This window comes from Rhizopus delemar, genomic scaffold, assembly GCF_000149305.1.
Source record: "Rhizopus delemar RA 99-880 supercont3.6 genomic scaffold, whole genome shotgun sequence".
NCBI classification, from domain to species: Eukaryota; Fungi; Mucoromycota; class Mucoromycetes; order Mucorales; family Rhizopodaceae; genus Rhizopus; species Rhizopus delemar.
Window position 1 is genome coordinate 262,156 of NW_027137832.1, and position 12,440 is coordinate 274,595.

Sequence of the window (12,440 nt, forward strand, 5' to 3'; positions counted from 1 at the left end):
GATTAGGATCTATGGAGAAAATGAATAAAAAAATTGTTCAAAAAAAAAAGTGAGGAAAAAATAAAAAGTTCAGTCACTAAAATAGTCACGGAGGCACCCTTGTGTTACATTCTGCATTTCAATCTCTTTTTTAAACCAACTGTCCTAAACTTCTTCATCGCGAAAAATTGTAACACAGTTAAAATAATCATCATAGAAACAAGCAAGTATTGAGATTATTCTGATCATCCTTTATCATCTTTAATTGAGCCAAAAGCTCAAATGTCTCTAATAAATGATATATGTTACTTTTACTGGTGATTATAGTACCATTCTCTGTCATCAGCTTGTAATTTTTTGTATTTTCTATTCAAAGCATAAAGTATAAACATTTTCTTTCAGCTACTAAATTGATTTTTTTTTATGGATCAAATTTTAATCTTTTTTAAAGCTTATCAAAGAGTATAAGGATTAGAGGTGATGCAAGTGTATGAGATTGTGACTTATTAAAAAAGATATTAACATAAGAGTTATAAGCGGATAGCTTCAATAACTCTTTCTGGCTTTGATTGATGGCAATCTCATCCAAGACAGGAGTCTGTTCAAAGAATTGTTGCAAGAAAATAGTAGGCTGTTAACTAGTCATGATAATGTAAGATGTGATACTTGAATGGTCTAAATGTAGATAAATCCTGGAATATTGTGCGGCAGTTAGGATCTTTAAGATTTGGCAAGTATTTTTTGAAAGCTCCTTTTCCACAAGACTTGTTTTTGAATGCAAGTAAATAGCAAATGCTGCTCTGTTTTTGATAGTTACACAATTAACAATATTCGTCTTCTACATTTGCTGGGATGATCCTGTGCAAGTTGGCTCGAGTGGATAATTTCTTATGAAGAAGTCTGTATCATACATTTTTGGGAATATGATGCATAGGACTACTGATAAAAGCTTTTCAGCTGTTGCGAGTTGAATTCATACATAAATACACTTTTTACTTTGGCAGTCCTGAATTTTTACTTTTCACACCTGCTTAAGTTGGATAGCACTGTCTTCTTTAAAATCGATTTCTCACTTTGACTAAAACTATACAATTGAAGAAAAGATAGGTGTACTTTTTTTCTATGAAAATGGAGAAGATGATATTGTGGACGAGAGCGGAAATGTGCATTTTGAGATGGATATTGACCCTGATGTGTATCCTATCGATTACATCACCAATAATGTTATAGTGTAATTCAATGATGCAAGTTATGTTTCTGTTATGCGTATACGTCGCCGTGTTTTTTAAAGGCAACCAGCACTTCTTGATTATATGTTATGTAGGGCACGTATAGAAATCGAGAATCCTTCGAATGAGATTTATAAAATATGCACTTTTTTTTTTATTTTATAATATATAAAAAAAAATGTGTAGTTCTTGTTGGCATTACTACCAGAAAAAGTTACAACCCATTTTTTGAACTTAGAGTCAGCAATACAAGTGTGTATAGCAGTTCTATATCCATTAGAGATATGCGTAAGTGCTACGATAGAGGTAAGAATCAGTACTACGACAGAGGTAATAGAGTAATGCATTGTAAACAAGTTGTAGAAAGAAGTGATAGAGATATAAAAAAAATACAAGTTTTGAATTTGAATGCTTTGAACATCAATCAAAATGCACCACCATGGTTCTGGTTTTAAAGTCCATGATATCTTATTTCCCTCTCCGAGCAATGAACTTTTGAATCAATCAATCGAATCGAAAAGGAACTATCTGCTTACATTTTTTTATGCTGATATCTTTTTTTGTTTTCATAAATCTCTGTTTCATACACTTGAATCACTTTTGAATCCTTATATTCTTAAAATTTTCATTCATAAAAACACACACAAGTTCTTTTATTCCGACGGTTGATCATTGTAGTATGATAGATGAAAATCCAAGATGAAGGCCTTTAGTCACCTAAGCCATTGATGACCAATTGACAGTGAAAAGCTTCCTATAGATTGGTTATGTGGTCTTTGCTGAACTGTTAGTGACAATATATTTTTTAAAAGTAGATGTTTTTATTGAATGCTGGAGAGAGCCCCTTCTTCCTGTTAAATTGAACTGCATCCATGTATGTATTTTATTATCACTAATTTTCCCACTCAAAGTAAATCTGTCTCTTATTTTGAGGATCTAACCAGCAGCTCTGTTTTTAGCCAATGTGAGGCTTCTTTTCTTACTTGCCTATCATGAGCTCTTTGACTAAAAGATTCCAAAAGATCATTTTTGTGGTCTTTTGATACTACCTCAAACTTATTGGAAATAGTTGCCTCTTTATTAAGTTTGGTTCTCTTTAGGCCTTTTGTATCAATGTGTTCCTGTTATACTGCGACTAGTAAAACAGTCTTTGTTCAAGCTAATCACTGACTAGCCCCTTTAGATTTGTCCAGCTTCTAGCTGATGTCATGAATCGCCAATACAACGAATAATGTCTGGGTTTTCTTTGAATGTCAAATGGCTGAAACCTTTTATGATCCAAATAATTTTGGCGAGGCGTACCTTTCCGATAGAAAGAATCTCTCGAGAAGACTTCAAATCGACTTGATTTGAACACTATATTGATATGAACGATAAAACAAAAGCAAGTCGACTCCTTTTTGTATATTTAGCTCTCTTTCAGAATGAGCATGTTTTTTTTTTCCTCAGTTGCATATGTGTTTATTATTTGTGTTTGTGGCAAATTGATGAACCTCATATTTTTCATAAAATAACCCTTCATACTCAAAAAGAAAACAGTGGATGGATTAAACACAATTTATTTTGAATAGTGAGCTCAAATTAACTATTTATTGAATGGGTTGCACAATATGAAGCTGTGTGTACCTGAGAAAACATACAAATTGCAATTGCTGTAAAACTAAAAGAAGAAATGTACATCATTTTCTTTGATGTCCTTTTCTTTTTTATTGTAAATAAAGAAAAAGGGAAAAAGCGCATTGAAAACAAAAGAATTCATTAAACCAATTTTCTGGTTTTACAACGGGTATTCAAATACCAAACTTTAACGCGATGTTGTACAATAGAAAAACACAACTTATTTAATTGACACTGTACTATTTTTACACCCCTTTTTTCCCTTTTACTTTCTTTTATAAAAACAATCCAAATGTCGAAAAGATGGAAATTTGGCTTGGCTACGATATGCTTAATTCTTATTCTTGTACAAGTATGCTTTATGATGAAGCCATTGAACCAAAATACACTAGAAAACAAGCCATGGAACAATGTCAAACCCATCAAACCCTCCACAAATCGAAGGAAACAATCAATTTTGTATGGACAAGATGAGTTTTCTTCTCAACTACCCAAGCTACAACACACATTCAGTCCTGAACCTGTTGAATATGCAAAGTTAAGAGAAAAGCGAAGGCTGGCTATCAAAAGGTCCTTTTTGCACGGTTGGAATGGATACAGTAAGAATACGATCGATTCATGCTTGCCGCTAAATTAAATGTTTGTATAGAGACTTATGCGCTCGGACACGATGAATTGAAGCCTTTGACCAACAAGACACATGATCCATTTGGAGGCTGGGGAGCTACGATGGTGGATGCACTGAGTACGCTGCTGGTGATGAACTTGGAAGATGAGCTGAAGAGTGTTATAGATCATGTTCAGCGCATCGATTTCAATGTGGATGAAGATGTGAGTGTATTTGAATCGATCATCCGGTATTTGGGTGGATTTATCAGTGCTTATGATTTATCGGATCAAAAATACCCAATCTTGTTAACTCAAGCACAGAGATTAGCAAACGTCCTTTTACCTGCATTTGACACACCCTCTGGATTACCTACTCACCTTTGGAATCCAGCTCGGTAAAAGAAGGGAAAAGGGTATGATTAGTTTATACTCAAACATATGAACATAGGAACATGTCCTTTTATCAAGACACACTGATTGCAGAAGCAGGAACAGTTCAATTGGAATTGATGATGCTTTCTCAATTCACACAAAATCCCATCTACATGCAAAAGGTAAAACCACGATAACAATTCACTCTTTCTGTCTTAATCGATTTGTACAACATGAAAAAGGCACAAGCGATTACTGACCTATTGGATAATATGGATTATGGACATGGCATGTATATTAGAGGATTATATCCTACTTCGTTAGATGTAGAAAAGGGACGATTTAGAGATGGTAAATACGATGAAAGGAAAAAGAAAAAGATATTTACGTCCAATAGATACAACTACCTTTGGAGCCATGGGTGACAGTGCCTTTGAAGTAAAAAATTAAGAGTTGTCTGTGCTTCTTTATTTATATGCTTTTAGTATTTTCTTAAACAGTATCTTTTAACAGATGGAAAAATACCACAGTATGGAAGGATGTGTAAGGATAAAAAGTAAATTATCACATGTTTTACTAAGTTGGATCTTATAGATCTGGATTCCATCAGAAGCATGAAACAGCACATGCTTCGTCAGATACCTGGTTATGATATGCTCTTGCTACCTCCTTACGATACTTTTCGCCAAAAAGCAGAAAATTCCATGGATCATTTAGTAAGACCGTCTTTTATATTGAAACTAACTGACACATTTTATAGACTTGCTTTGTGCCCGGTATGCTTGCGATGGGATCCAAAACATTTAATGAGCCAGAAGATATGGACATTGCCAAAGGATTATTAGAAACATGTGTATTCATGTATCGTACAACCAAGACAGGTTTAAGTCCAGAGAACTGGTATATCAGTGAAATTGAAAGGTACAACCCAATCACGTACAACAAGACAAGGGCTGAACTAGAAAGAGCAAGAGATTGGTGGTACGATGATGGTGAAATACCGACTGTACAGAAAACTAAAAATAAGCCAACTACAGAGTACGACATCAACTACAAGTTGCCTCCAGTGAGATCAAGACCACCTTCTTTATTCTTTGGAGATGAAAGATATATTTTGAGACCAGAGACTGTAGAAAGTTTATTTATTTTATATAGAATCACAGGTGACCAAAAATATCAGGTAAGAAATCAGAGAGAGAGAAGTAGTGAAACTAATGTTTATTAGGAATATGGCTGGGAAATATTTCAAGCGATTGATAAATGGTGCAAGACAAAGAGTGCATTTGCAGCCTTTCAAAATGTAGACTCAGACATAGAAATCCCAGAAGATAATCAAATTGATTCAATGGAAAGTTTCTTGTATGCAGAAACATTTAAATATCTTTATTTATTATTTAGTTCACCTAACATGATATCATTGGACAAGTTTGTTTTTAACACCGAAGCACATCCATTCGTGCGTAGACATTGGCATTGGGCATGAATGTGTGAAAAGGGGGAGATCAAGAGCGAAGGGTCATTAAATGTAAATTCATAAAAGCACGATTTAAATCCAATTCTTTATCGACTTCTTGTACTTGTTCATTTAATATTATTTCAATCAAGCTGTGTAAATCATCTTTAAACATCACACCTAATTTACCACCCCAAATACCCAAAGGTAATGAAATATATTTGACTTCATGTCTCTTTCTCTCATCTTCTACCAAATCACCCAATCGTCGTGCTAGCCTTGGATCCAATGAGCTAAGTTCGACTTCTTCCATGATGCGCTGATTGATCTTGTTTGCTTTGGTTGGGATGGATATTAAACGTTGATAATAAATTCTCAGATCGAGTTCCATGGATTCCAAATAGCTTGTGGGTTTCAATATCCGTAAGCATTCTTTGATGACCAATCTGTATTCTTCAACAGAGAGAGTAAACATGAGGAATCGACAACTCACTAAATCAAATGTTTCGCTTGGTATTCTTTTTAAGCCCTGTAGTAAATTTGAACACTCTACAAATTTAAAATTCTTTGGTGTATGTCTTGGTAAGAGTAGTTCATTATTCATGTCGTCTAATCCAATCACTACCCATTTTGGATATTGTAATGCTACTTCTATACTCCAAGCAGCATTCCCACATCTAATCATTCACTGTCAATATCTTTGTCTTATAAAAAATCAATTTCCATGTACCCTACTTGAAGTATATGCTTTTCTGTAGAGAAAGAAAGTTGTGTAACCATATCAGGGCTTGAAAATAATCTATTTTTATCCATTCGATTATTTTTGCATGAATTTCTTTTTTATTGCAAGTTACCCATCCAAAGCCAATTTTGTCAAATCATGATTCATTCTCCATCTTTCTCTCTTGTTTGTCTCATCTAGACAGTATGAGTCCATATCATCATCATCTTCTTCTCTTGTAAATAAAGCAGTGAAATTAGGTGAAGAAGGTTGTGAAGTATACAAGATCGAATTAGGCCTTGAAGTACTAGAAGAAATTGACCTTCTCTGACGATAATAAAAATCTACATCACGGGGACTGTGATGATGTGGCCATTGAAACTTGCGTTTAGATGAAAATGAACTGGCAACTGTTTGCTGTGAACTACGTCGACTGTCAGATACAACAGAAATAGTGATACTAGGTCTGGTTGTAATCATGATAGGTTCAGAAGTTGTCACTGCAGCAGTTGGTTGGTTGTTTTTGTATTTCCAAGGTGCTCTTTTTTCTGAAGATGATTTTTTATATTTAAATTGTGTAAACCAATTTAATATCCAAGAACTAGAAAATTTGTTGTTTTGACTACTTGTTGATGTGTTTGAACTCATAAAAGATTAAAAGAAAGAAAGAAAAGATAAACAAAACACAAAAAAAATTATTCTTCTTCAACCCCTGGAGCCGATTTATTCGTCATTGTTTCATAAGGTTTGTGCTACTTTTTAAATATGCTGAAGAAATGTTTGAAGGCAGCTGATAGAAAGATGATTTCAATTATATTAACTTGCTTAAGCGATATTCATAATAATACATATGATGTTGATCTGCAGCATACCACTATGCATGAAAAAACTCTCTCTTTTCTTTACTAAATTCATTGGATAAGAGCTTGAATTTATTATGGGTCAGGCACAAGCCTCCTCTCTTCATCTCTTCTACACCCTTCTTTTGGGCTTTGAATGCTCTCTGGTGGCTTTATTTCATTTCCCCTGAAAACTCTGTGTTAAAAAAAGATCGCGTAGTTATCTACCGCACACATACACACACACACACACATATTTTTCCCCCTTTTTTCCCTTACACTCGGACTTTTATCCGCTTTTTCCGATATAAAAGTCAACTGCACGATAAGCATTAAACTAAAAAGGGTCATTTGAACTATATAAAAAAATGTAGTTTTGTATTGATTCAGTGAATGACATCATCAATAATAGAATAAACTTTCTGCTTCAAAACTAGTTCATATTAAATAAAAAAAAAATTTTAAACAAGAATCTAGAAAGGAAAGAGAGGGAAGGGAGAGGGGGAACTGTACAAAATAAATAACAATGCTCTTTCTTAGTTGGCTGTGGATGATCCTTGTTTTGCTGCCATGAAACGTTCCAAGACATGAAGAAATCCTTCTCTGCCCACTTGCGCATTTTGTTGAAATCGTTTGATTGAAAAGTCTTCAATCAAGTTTTCCCATCGAGATAAAAGGCTACCTACTGACATGGTTGCTTGTTGTGTGAATTGCGTTCTATTGTTCATTAATATCTTGTTTTTTTTTGTCTGTGTACAAACACTTACTTTCCAGAGTCTTCAGGAGAGACAGTATACGATATTTCTTCGTTACATTTCATAATGTTACATAACGAAAGATTTTCACTGGTTAATGTAAATGTTTTTGCTTTAGGATCAATTGTCGAAACTTCTCGAACGTATTGTGTTTCCTCTGCTCCCATTAGCTATAATTCATTATTAGTAAATTGAAAAGCTTATTGATATCAACAGTTACCTTCAAAATAAGTCTAGGTACATTTTGTTTTACTGTAATCAATCTTTCTGTAGTCAAAATACCTGACTCTGGGTCAACTGTTCTATTCAATACATCCACATGTTGAACGTGAGGGCAGTGATCATTAGGATATTTTTGCCATTGTGCTGCTGACACTAAGCTCCATTCATAGTTAAATGTATGAATCGTCTTGAAAAATTTCATGGTATAAAAAGAAACAAGAATTAATCGGAAAGGGAGGGGGGGGGTGAAGGGTATTAAAGTTTTTTTTTCAACCAATGAAAATGATGAATCTTTTACCAAAAAAGTTTTAATTTTTATTGGTTCGGAAAAACTAATTTTCAGACAGATCCTTTTCGAACGCTTTTACCACTCGGTTAAAATATTCTTCATTCAACAAAACTTCAATACCCGTAGCTGCAAGACATTTAGAGGCAGTAATAGTATCTTTATGTGCTTGAGGAGTTTTAGCAGCAGCAGTGAATTCGATAGTATGATTGGAAGCAGTGGTATGGATACCGTACATAGGATGGATAACAGGTACTTCATAACTCACATTACCCATATCAGTTGATGCACCTCCTTTACTGATCTGCTCTTCTTTGGATGGGAATCGAATACCATATTGTTCCATATGATGAGCATACGTATCTGCCATCACACTATTCTGGATCACATCTTTAGTGACACCAATCTCACGCCAAGTATACTTGACTTGACAGCCTGTCGCAAGAGCAGCGGCCTCAAAGCAATTTTCTAGTTTTTTCATTAACCCTTTTGTTTGAGAGAGCTTCATCGTACGAACAAAGAAGAAGGCTGATGTGTGCTCAGGAATTATATTAGGCTACTTGGAATATAAGTAAAAATATACATGGTTTGATCAATATACTTTACTGCTTGACCACCATCGGTAACAATACCATGAATTCTATCGGTAGGTAAAAGCTGTTGACGCAACATACTGACATTATTCCAAACCTGAACAATGGCATCCAAAGCATTCACGCCTTCCCAGGGTGCAGCTAAGCAAAACAAAATCAGATTTGTATCAAGTTCATAATGACTTTATTACCTGCAGCATGACTTGGCTTTCCAAAGAACTCAACGCGAACATCATGTATAGCAATCATTTTAGCATATTGATGATTATTAGCGCTACAAGAAAAATAGATTGATTAAAACATCTCTTTGTGCTCTGTTTCAAACAAAACATTACGCTGGATGAAGCATTAAGCAAACATCGATATTATCTTGAAAGGCACGCTTTTGAACAAGAATGATTTTACCAATGGATAATTCTGCGCTTATAAGTCACTCGATCATACTTTACTATTTATTAAATTACCTTCAGCAGGAGTGCCAAACAGAATCACTTTACCAGATGCCTTTCCACTTTCTAAAACAGCCTTGATACCAACAGCTGAAGCCAAACCACTGATAGCAATCAGATTATGACCACAGCCTTGCCCTAAACTATGTGATGATGAACTTAATCTTTTTATTCGCTCACTCGATTTATCTTTGGGTTACCCAGGAAGTCCATCATATTCTGAGCAGATGCCAATTCTTCTACCAGATCCACGGCTGTATTCAGCTGTAAAAGCCGTGTCCATACCATAAGCATGGCGTGTTACTTTAAAACCTTGCTTTTCAAGGAACCCAGTCAAGATGTTGTGAGCATGAACTTCTTTCATGCCTGTTTCCATATTTTCATGCAACTAATCATCCTTTAATACTTTTTCCTTTTTTTTTTTTTTTTTTTATCTTACATCTAAACTAATAGCACGAAGTTCATCACTAATGGAATCAATAGCATGGTTCACGATTTGTTTGATTTCATCTGTGCACTCAATATTCAACTTTTTTATTTGCTACATGAAATCATCAATCAATCATTCTTTGATCTATTTCTTCTCCTTTTCTTACTTCAATGCAATCTTCATAACGAGGTAACTCTTCCATACCAGAGCTTACAGGATAAGTAAACTTTTCATTCTTGAAACTGAGTTGTTCAGGTTGTTTTTTTCCAAACAAGCCTGAAAGATAATTTCCAAAGCAACTTGTTTCTGGTTCGTCTAAAGCAAGTTGAATAGGTGCCATATTAAAACCCTGCTTTTTATTTTGAAGAAAAAGAAAAAAAAAAGTGGTTCTTGCCTTTCTGACAGAGAAAGTTTATTGAAGCGGAAAGGAAAAATAAAGCTGTGTTACTTTCATCAACCGAGCAGTCGGCGATAGATGCATGTTTCTTTCTGAGCAAACTATCTGTACTCTCAAGCCAAACGTAAAGAATAAAAAGGAAATGGATTCATGTAGTAAACAAGTATACAATTCTTTTATTGAAAGAAAGAAGATGATGCTTGCTTTCATGTTGGTGTACCTTAGGAAGAAACAAGTACATGAAAGATGGGTATGCGTTTGATGACAATAGGAATTGTTGCTTTTTAGTTGATTTGGACAAGTATATAGCCTATATGCGCTTTAAGTGACATTTTCATCAGTCAAGTATAAACGTAGCGCCAAAGACCAAAAAATGTCTCTTGTAAGAGTAATAAACTTGTTTATAAATCAATGACGATCGCTTTAAATCACATTATGAGGCAAACTTCATCTATCAGGTCTTCTTGTTATGTTAACACGGTGAGATAAATAGTTGAATTTGAGTAATCATGAAGTAAGTTTTATCGTTGTTTAGTGTCCATCATATTCATGCAGCTTGACTACATTTTCACAATAGTATAAATAGTAGATCATAATTCTCAAACTTTTTTTTCTCACCAAATAATCATGTCTAAAAAAATGACGAAGGAAGACTCTCAGCGAATCCAATCCTCTCAAGAAAAAAATAACCGAGACACGGGTAAAAACTCCTTTGCGTCAAGAGCACAACGTGCTGCTGACAAGAATATTAATGCTGACCAAACCAGACGAGGTAGTAATAATAACAGTAACAACAACGATGCAAACAGAAGCAATTGATAGTATGAATATCTATCAAGTATTCTACCAATCTCTTCATTCTTTCTCTCTCTCTTTTTTTTTTTTGCTAGTTCATATTTTATAATAAAACATTATAAGTGACCATTGCTAAATGCTTGTATTGTTATTTTATATCTTATTCTTCTTCATTTCATGAGCTGTTCTAGTAGATCCTACGAGTATCAGAAACTTGCTCGACAGAAGCATAATAAGATGTCTATGTTCGGTTTGAAGAAGGAAAGAAAAGCGTGTATGTATGTGATAATCTTTTCATTTCCTTTTCCTGATCAAAACTCAAATATCCCCAAATAAAAGTCGTTCATTCCTTAGACAGTCGAGGCAGAAATTCATTATCGCTCTGCCTTTTTTCTTTCTCTTTTATTCTGGTGATCATATATTATGCTTTTAGATAACAACAAAGATATCACTCACTTAATACTTTCTTTACAAGATCAAGCGAAGCAGCTGCGCATTGAGAATTTGCATGTAAATCATTCTTTTTTCCAGGTTGATGCTGTTTAACTTTTTTTTATAGCTTAAGGAGCAAATTGAATCAAAACAAGAGATACAAACTGTCTTGACAAATGAAAACAAAAGATTAAACAAGGTTACCAAAGGAGATTGTTGGAGCTGCAGGTTCTTAACGACTTTATTTTGAGGATAGGAATTTAAAGAACTGTGGGATGAGAATTATAAACTTAGAGAAGAGAATACGATATTTGAAGCACGTTTGATGCTTCAGAAAGGACAACTGAGCTCTTCAATAACTGATTATAAAGAATTGGAAGACATAAGGCTAGATTTGGAAAATACGATGGATCTAAAGGTTGGTGGAAACGAATGATTCTAAAGACAATAGCAAGGAACACAAATTTCTCTACTAGGCTGATCAGTATGAACAAGATCGGATCACTTGGAATGAAACAGAGGCTGAGTTACAGAAAGAACTGCAACTGTTGCAAAAGATGAGTAGAGTGTCTTCCAACAATATCATTGCATCGAACAAGACGGGTAATTTTCTAAAAAGAAAACAAGAAAAGCTCCAAGTAAATAACAAGCTTCTGTTGAATATAAATAACTAGAGTCAAACACAAAAAGTACAACAGACGAAAACCAAATGGTGAAAACAACTTTAGAATCTCAAAGCAGGACAAGAATAGAATTAGGTCATGAATATGCCATGATTCAAGAAGCCATTGGCCAAGCAAAGATTCAGTCTCAATCAAATGATACTCTTTTGAAACATATGGAACAAGGAGTGGATTCCATCACATCATCAAACCAATCGCTCGTCAAGGAAAACCAAAAATACTTGTATCTATTGTCTTCTCAAGGAGACCAGCAAGGTTCACATCCTTCACGAGGAATGTGTAAATTGTCTTGCGAGGAAGATGATGAACTTAAAAGTAAGGAAAGCCTTCTCAAGAAACAGCCTATTTACTCTCTATATAAATTAGAAGCCGCTGAAATGATAGAAACACTTCAGGAAGCCAATCGTGAATTGCAGCTTTATATTCAAAAGGTGCTGAAGAGAATCATGAATGACCAGCGATTGCAAGATGTGTTAAATGTGAATTATGAACCCATCGTAAACACAAGTACTACAACAACATCGAGTACAAAAACAACAGTAACTTCTAATTGGATGGGCATTATAAGAAGCATAGGAA

The 12,440-nt window shown here is 34.5% G+C and overlaps 6 protein-coding genes across 6 annotated transcripts; 3 read left to right on the top strand and 3 right to left on the bottom strand.

Moving 5' to 3' along the window:
• Nucleotides 1-3,443: 3,443 nt before the first annotated feature.
• RO3G_08089 (uncharacterized protein) lies at nucleotides 3,444-4,973 on the top strand (the record flags this gene model as incomplete). Its single annotated transcript, XM_067662679.1, has 8 exons — nucleotides 3,444-3,829; nucleotides 3,883-3,988; nucleotides 4,049-4,157; nucleotides 4,204-4,244; nucleotides 4,292-4,349; nucleotides 4,401-4,522; nucleotides 4,567-4,812; nucleotides 4,962-4,973. 8 exons carry the CDS (start codon nucleotides 3,444-3,446, stop codon nucleotides 4,971-4,973), a joined length of 1,080 nt encoding a protein of 359 aa, XP_067518780.1.
• Nucleotides 4,974-5,308: 335 nt separating this feature from the next.
• RO3G_08090 (uncharacterized protein) lies at nucleotides 5,309-6,460 on the bottom strand (the record flags this gene model as incomplete). The annotated part of the gene is made up of 2 exons (XM_067662680.1): nucleotides 5,309-5,936; nucleotides 6,114-6,460. The coding sequence occupies 2 exons, from the start codon at nucleotides 6,458-6,460 to the stop codon at nucleotides 5,309-5,311; spliced, it is 975 nt and encodes a 324-aa protein (XP_067518781.1).
• Nucleotides 6,461-7,355: 895 nt separating this feature from the next.
• RO3G_08091 (uncharacterized protein) lies at nucleotides 7,356-7,741 on the bottom strand (the record flags this gene model as incomplete). The annotated part of the gene is made up of 2 exons (XM_067662681.1): nucleotides 7,356-7,536; nucleotides 7,587-7,741. The coding sequence occupies 2 exons, from the start codon at nucleotides 7,739-7,741 to the stop codon at nucleotides 7,356-7,358; spliced, it is 336 nt and encodes a 111-aa protein (XP_067518782.1).
• A 387-nt stretch (nucleotides 7,742-8,128) lies between these two features.
• On the bottom strand, nucleotides 8,129-9,894 carry RO3G_08092 (uncharacterized protein; the record flags this gene model as incomplete). Its single annotated transcript, XM_067662682.1, has 8 exons — nucleotides 8,129-8,638; nucleotides 8,689-8,816; nucleotides 8,867-8,949; nucleotides 9,081-9,123; nucleotides 9,173-9,267; nucleotides 9,325-9,512; nucleotides 9,564-9,665; nucleotides 9,721-9,894. The coding sequence occupies 8 exons, from the start codon at nucleotides 9,892-9,894 to the stop codon at nucleotides 8,129-8,131; spliced, it is 1,323 nt and encodes a 440-aa protein (XP_067518783.1).
• A 684-nt stretch (nucleotides 9,895-10,578) lies between these two features.
• RO3G_08093 (uncharacterized protein) lies at nucleotides 10,579-10,770 on the top strand (the record flags this gene model as incomplete). The annotated part of the gene is made up of 1 exon (XM_067662683.1): nucleotides 10,579-10,770. One exon carries the CDS (start codon nucleotides 10,579-10,581, stop codon nucleotides 10,768-10,770), a length of 192 nt encoding a protein of 63 aa, XP_067518784.1.
• A 399-nt stretch (nucleotides 10,771-11,169) lies between these two features.
• RO3G_08094 (uncharacterized protein) lies at nucleotides 11,170-12,404 on the top strand (the record flags this gene model as incomplete). The annotated part of the gene is made up of 6 exons (XM_067662684.1): nucleotides 11,170-11,256; nucleotides 11,306-11,377; nucleotides 11,435-11,596; nucleotides 11,655-11,781; nucleotides 11,853-12,176; nucleotides 12,370-12,404. The coding sequence occupies 6 exons, from the start codon at nucleotides 11,170-11,172 to the stop codon at nucleotides 12,402-12,404; spliced, it is 807 nt and encodes a 268-aa protein (XP_067518785.1).
• Nucleotides 12,405-12,440: the final 36 nt, after the last annotated feature.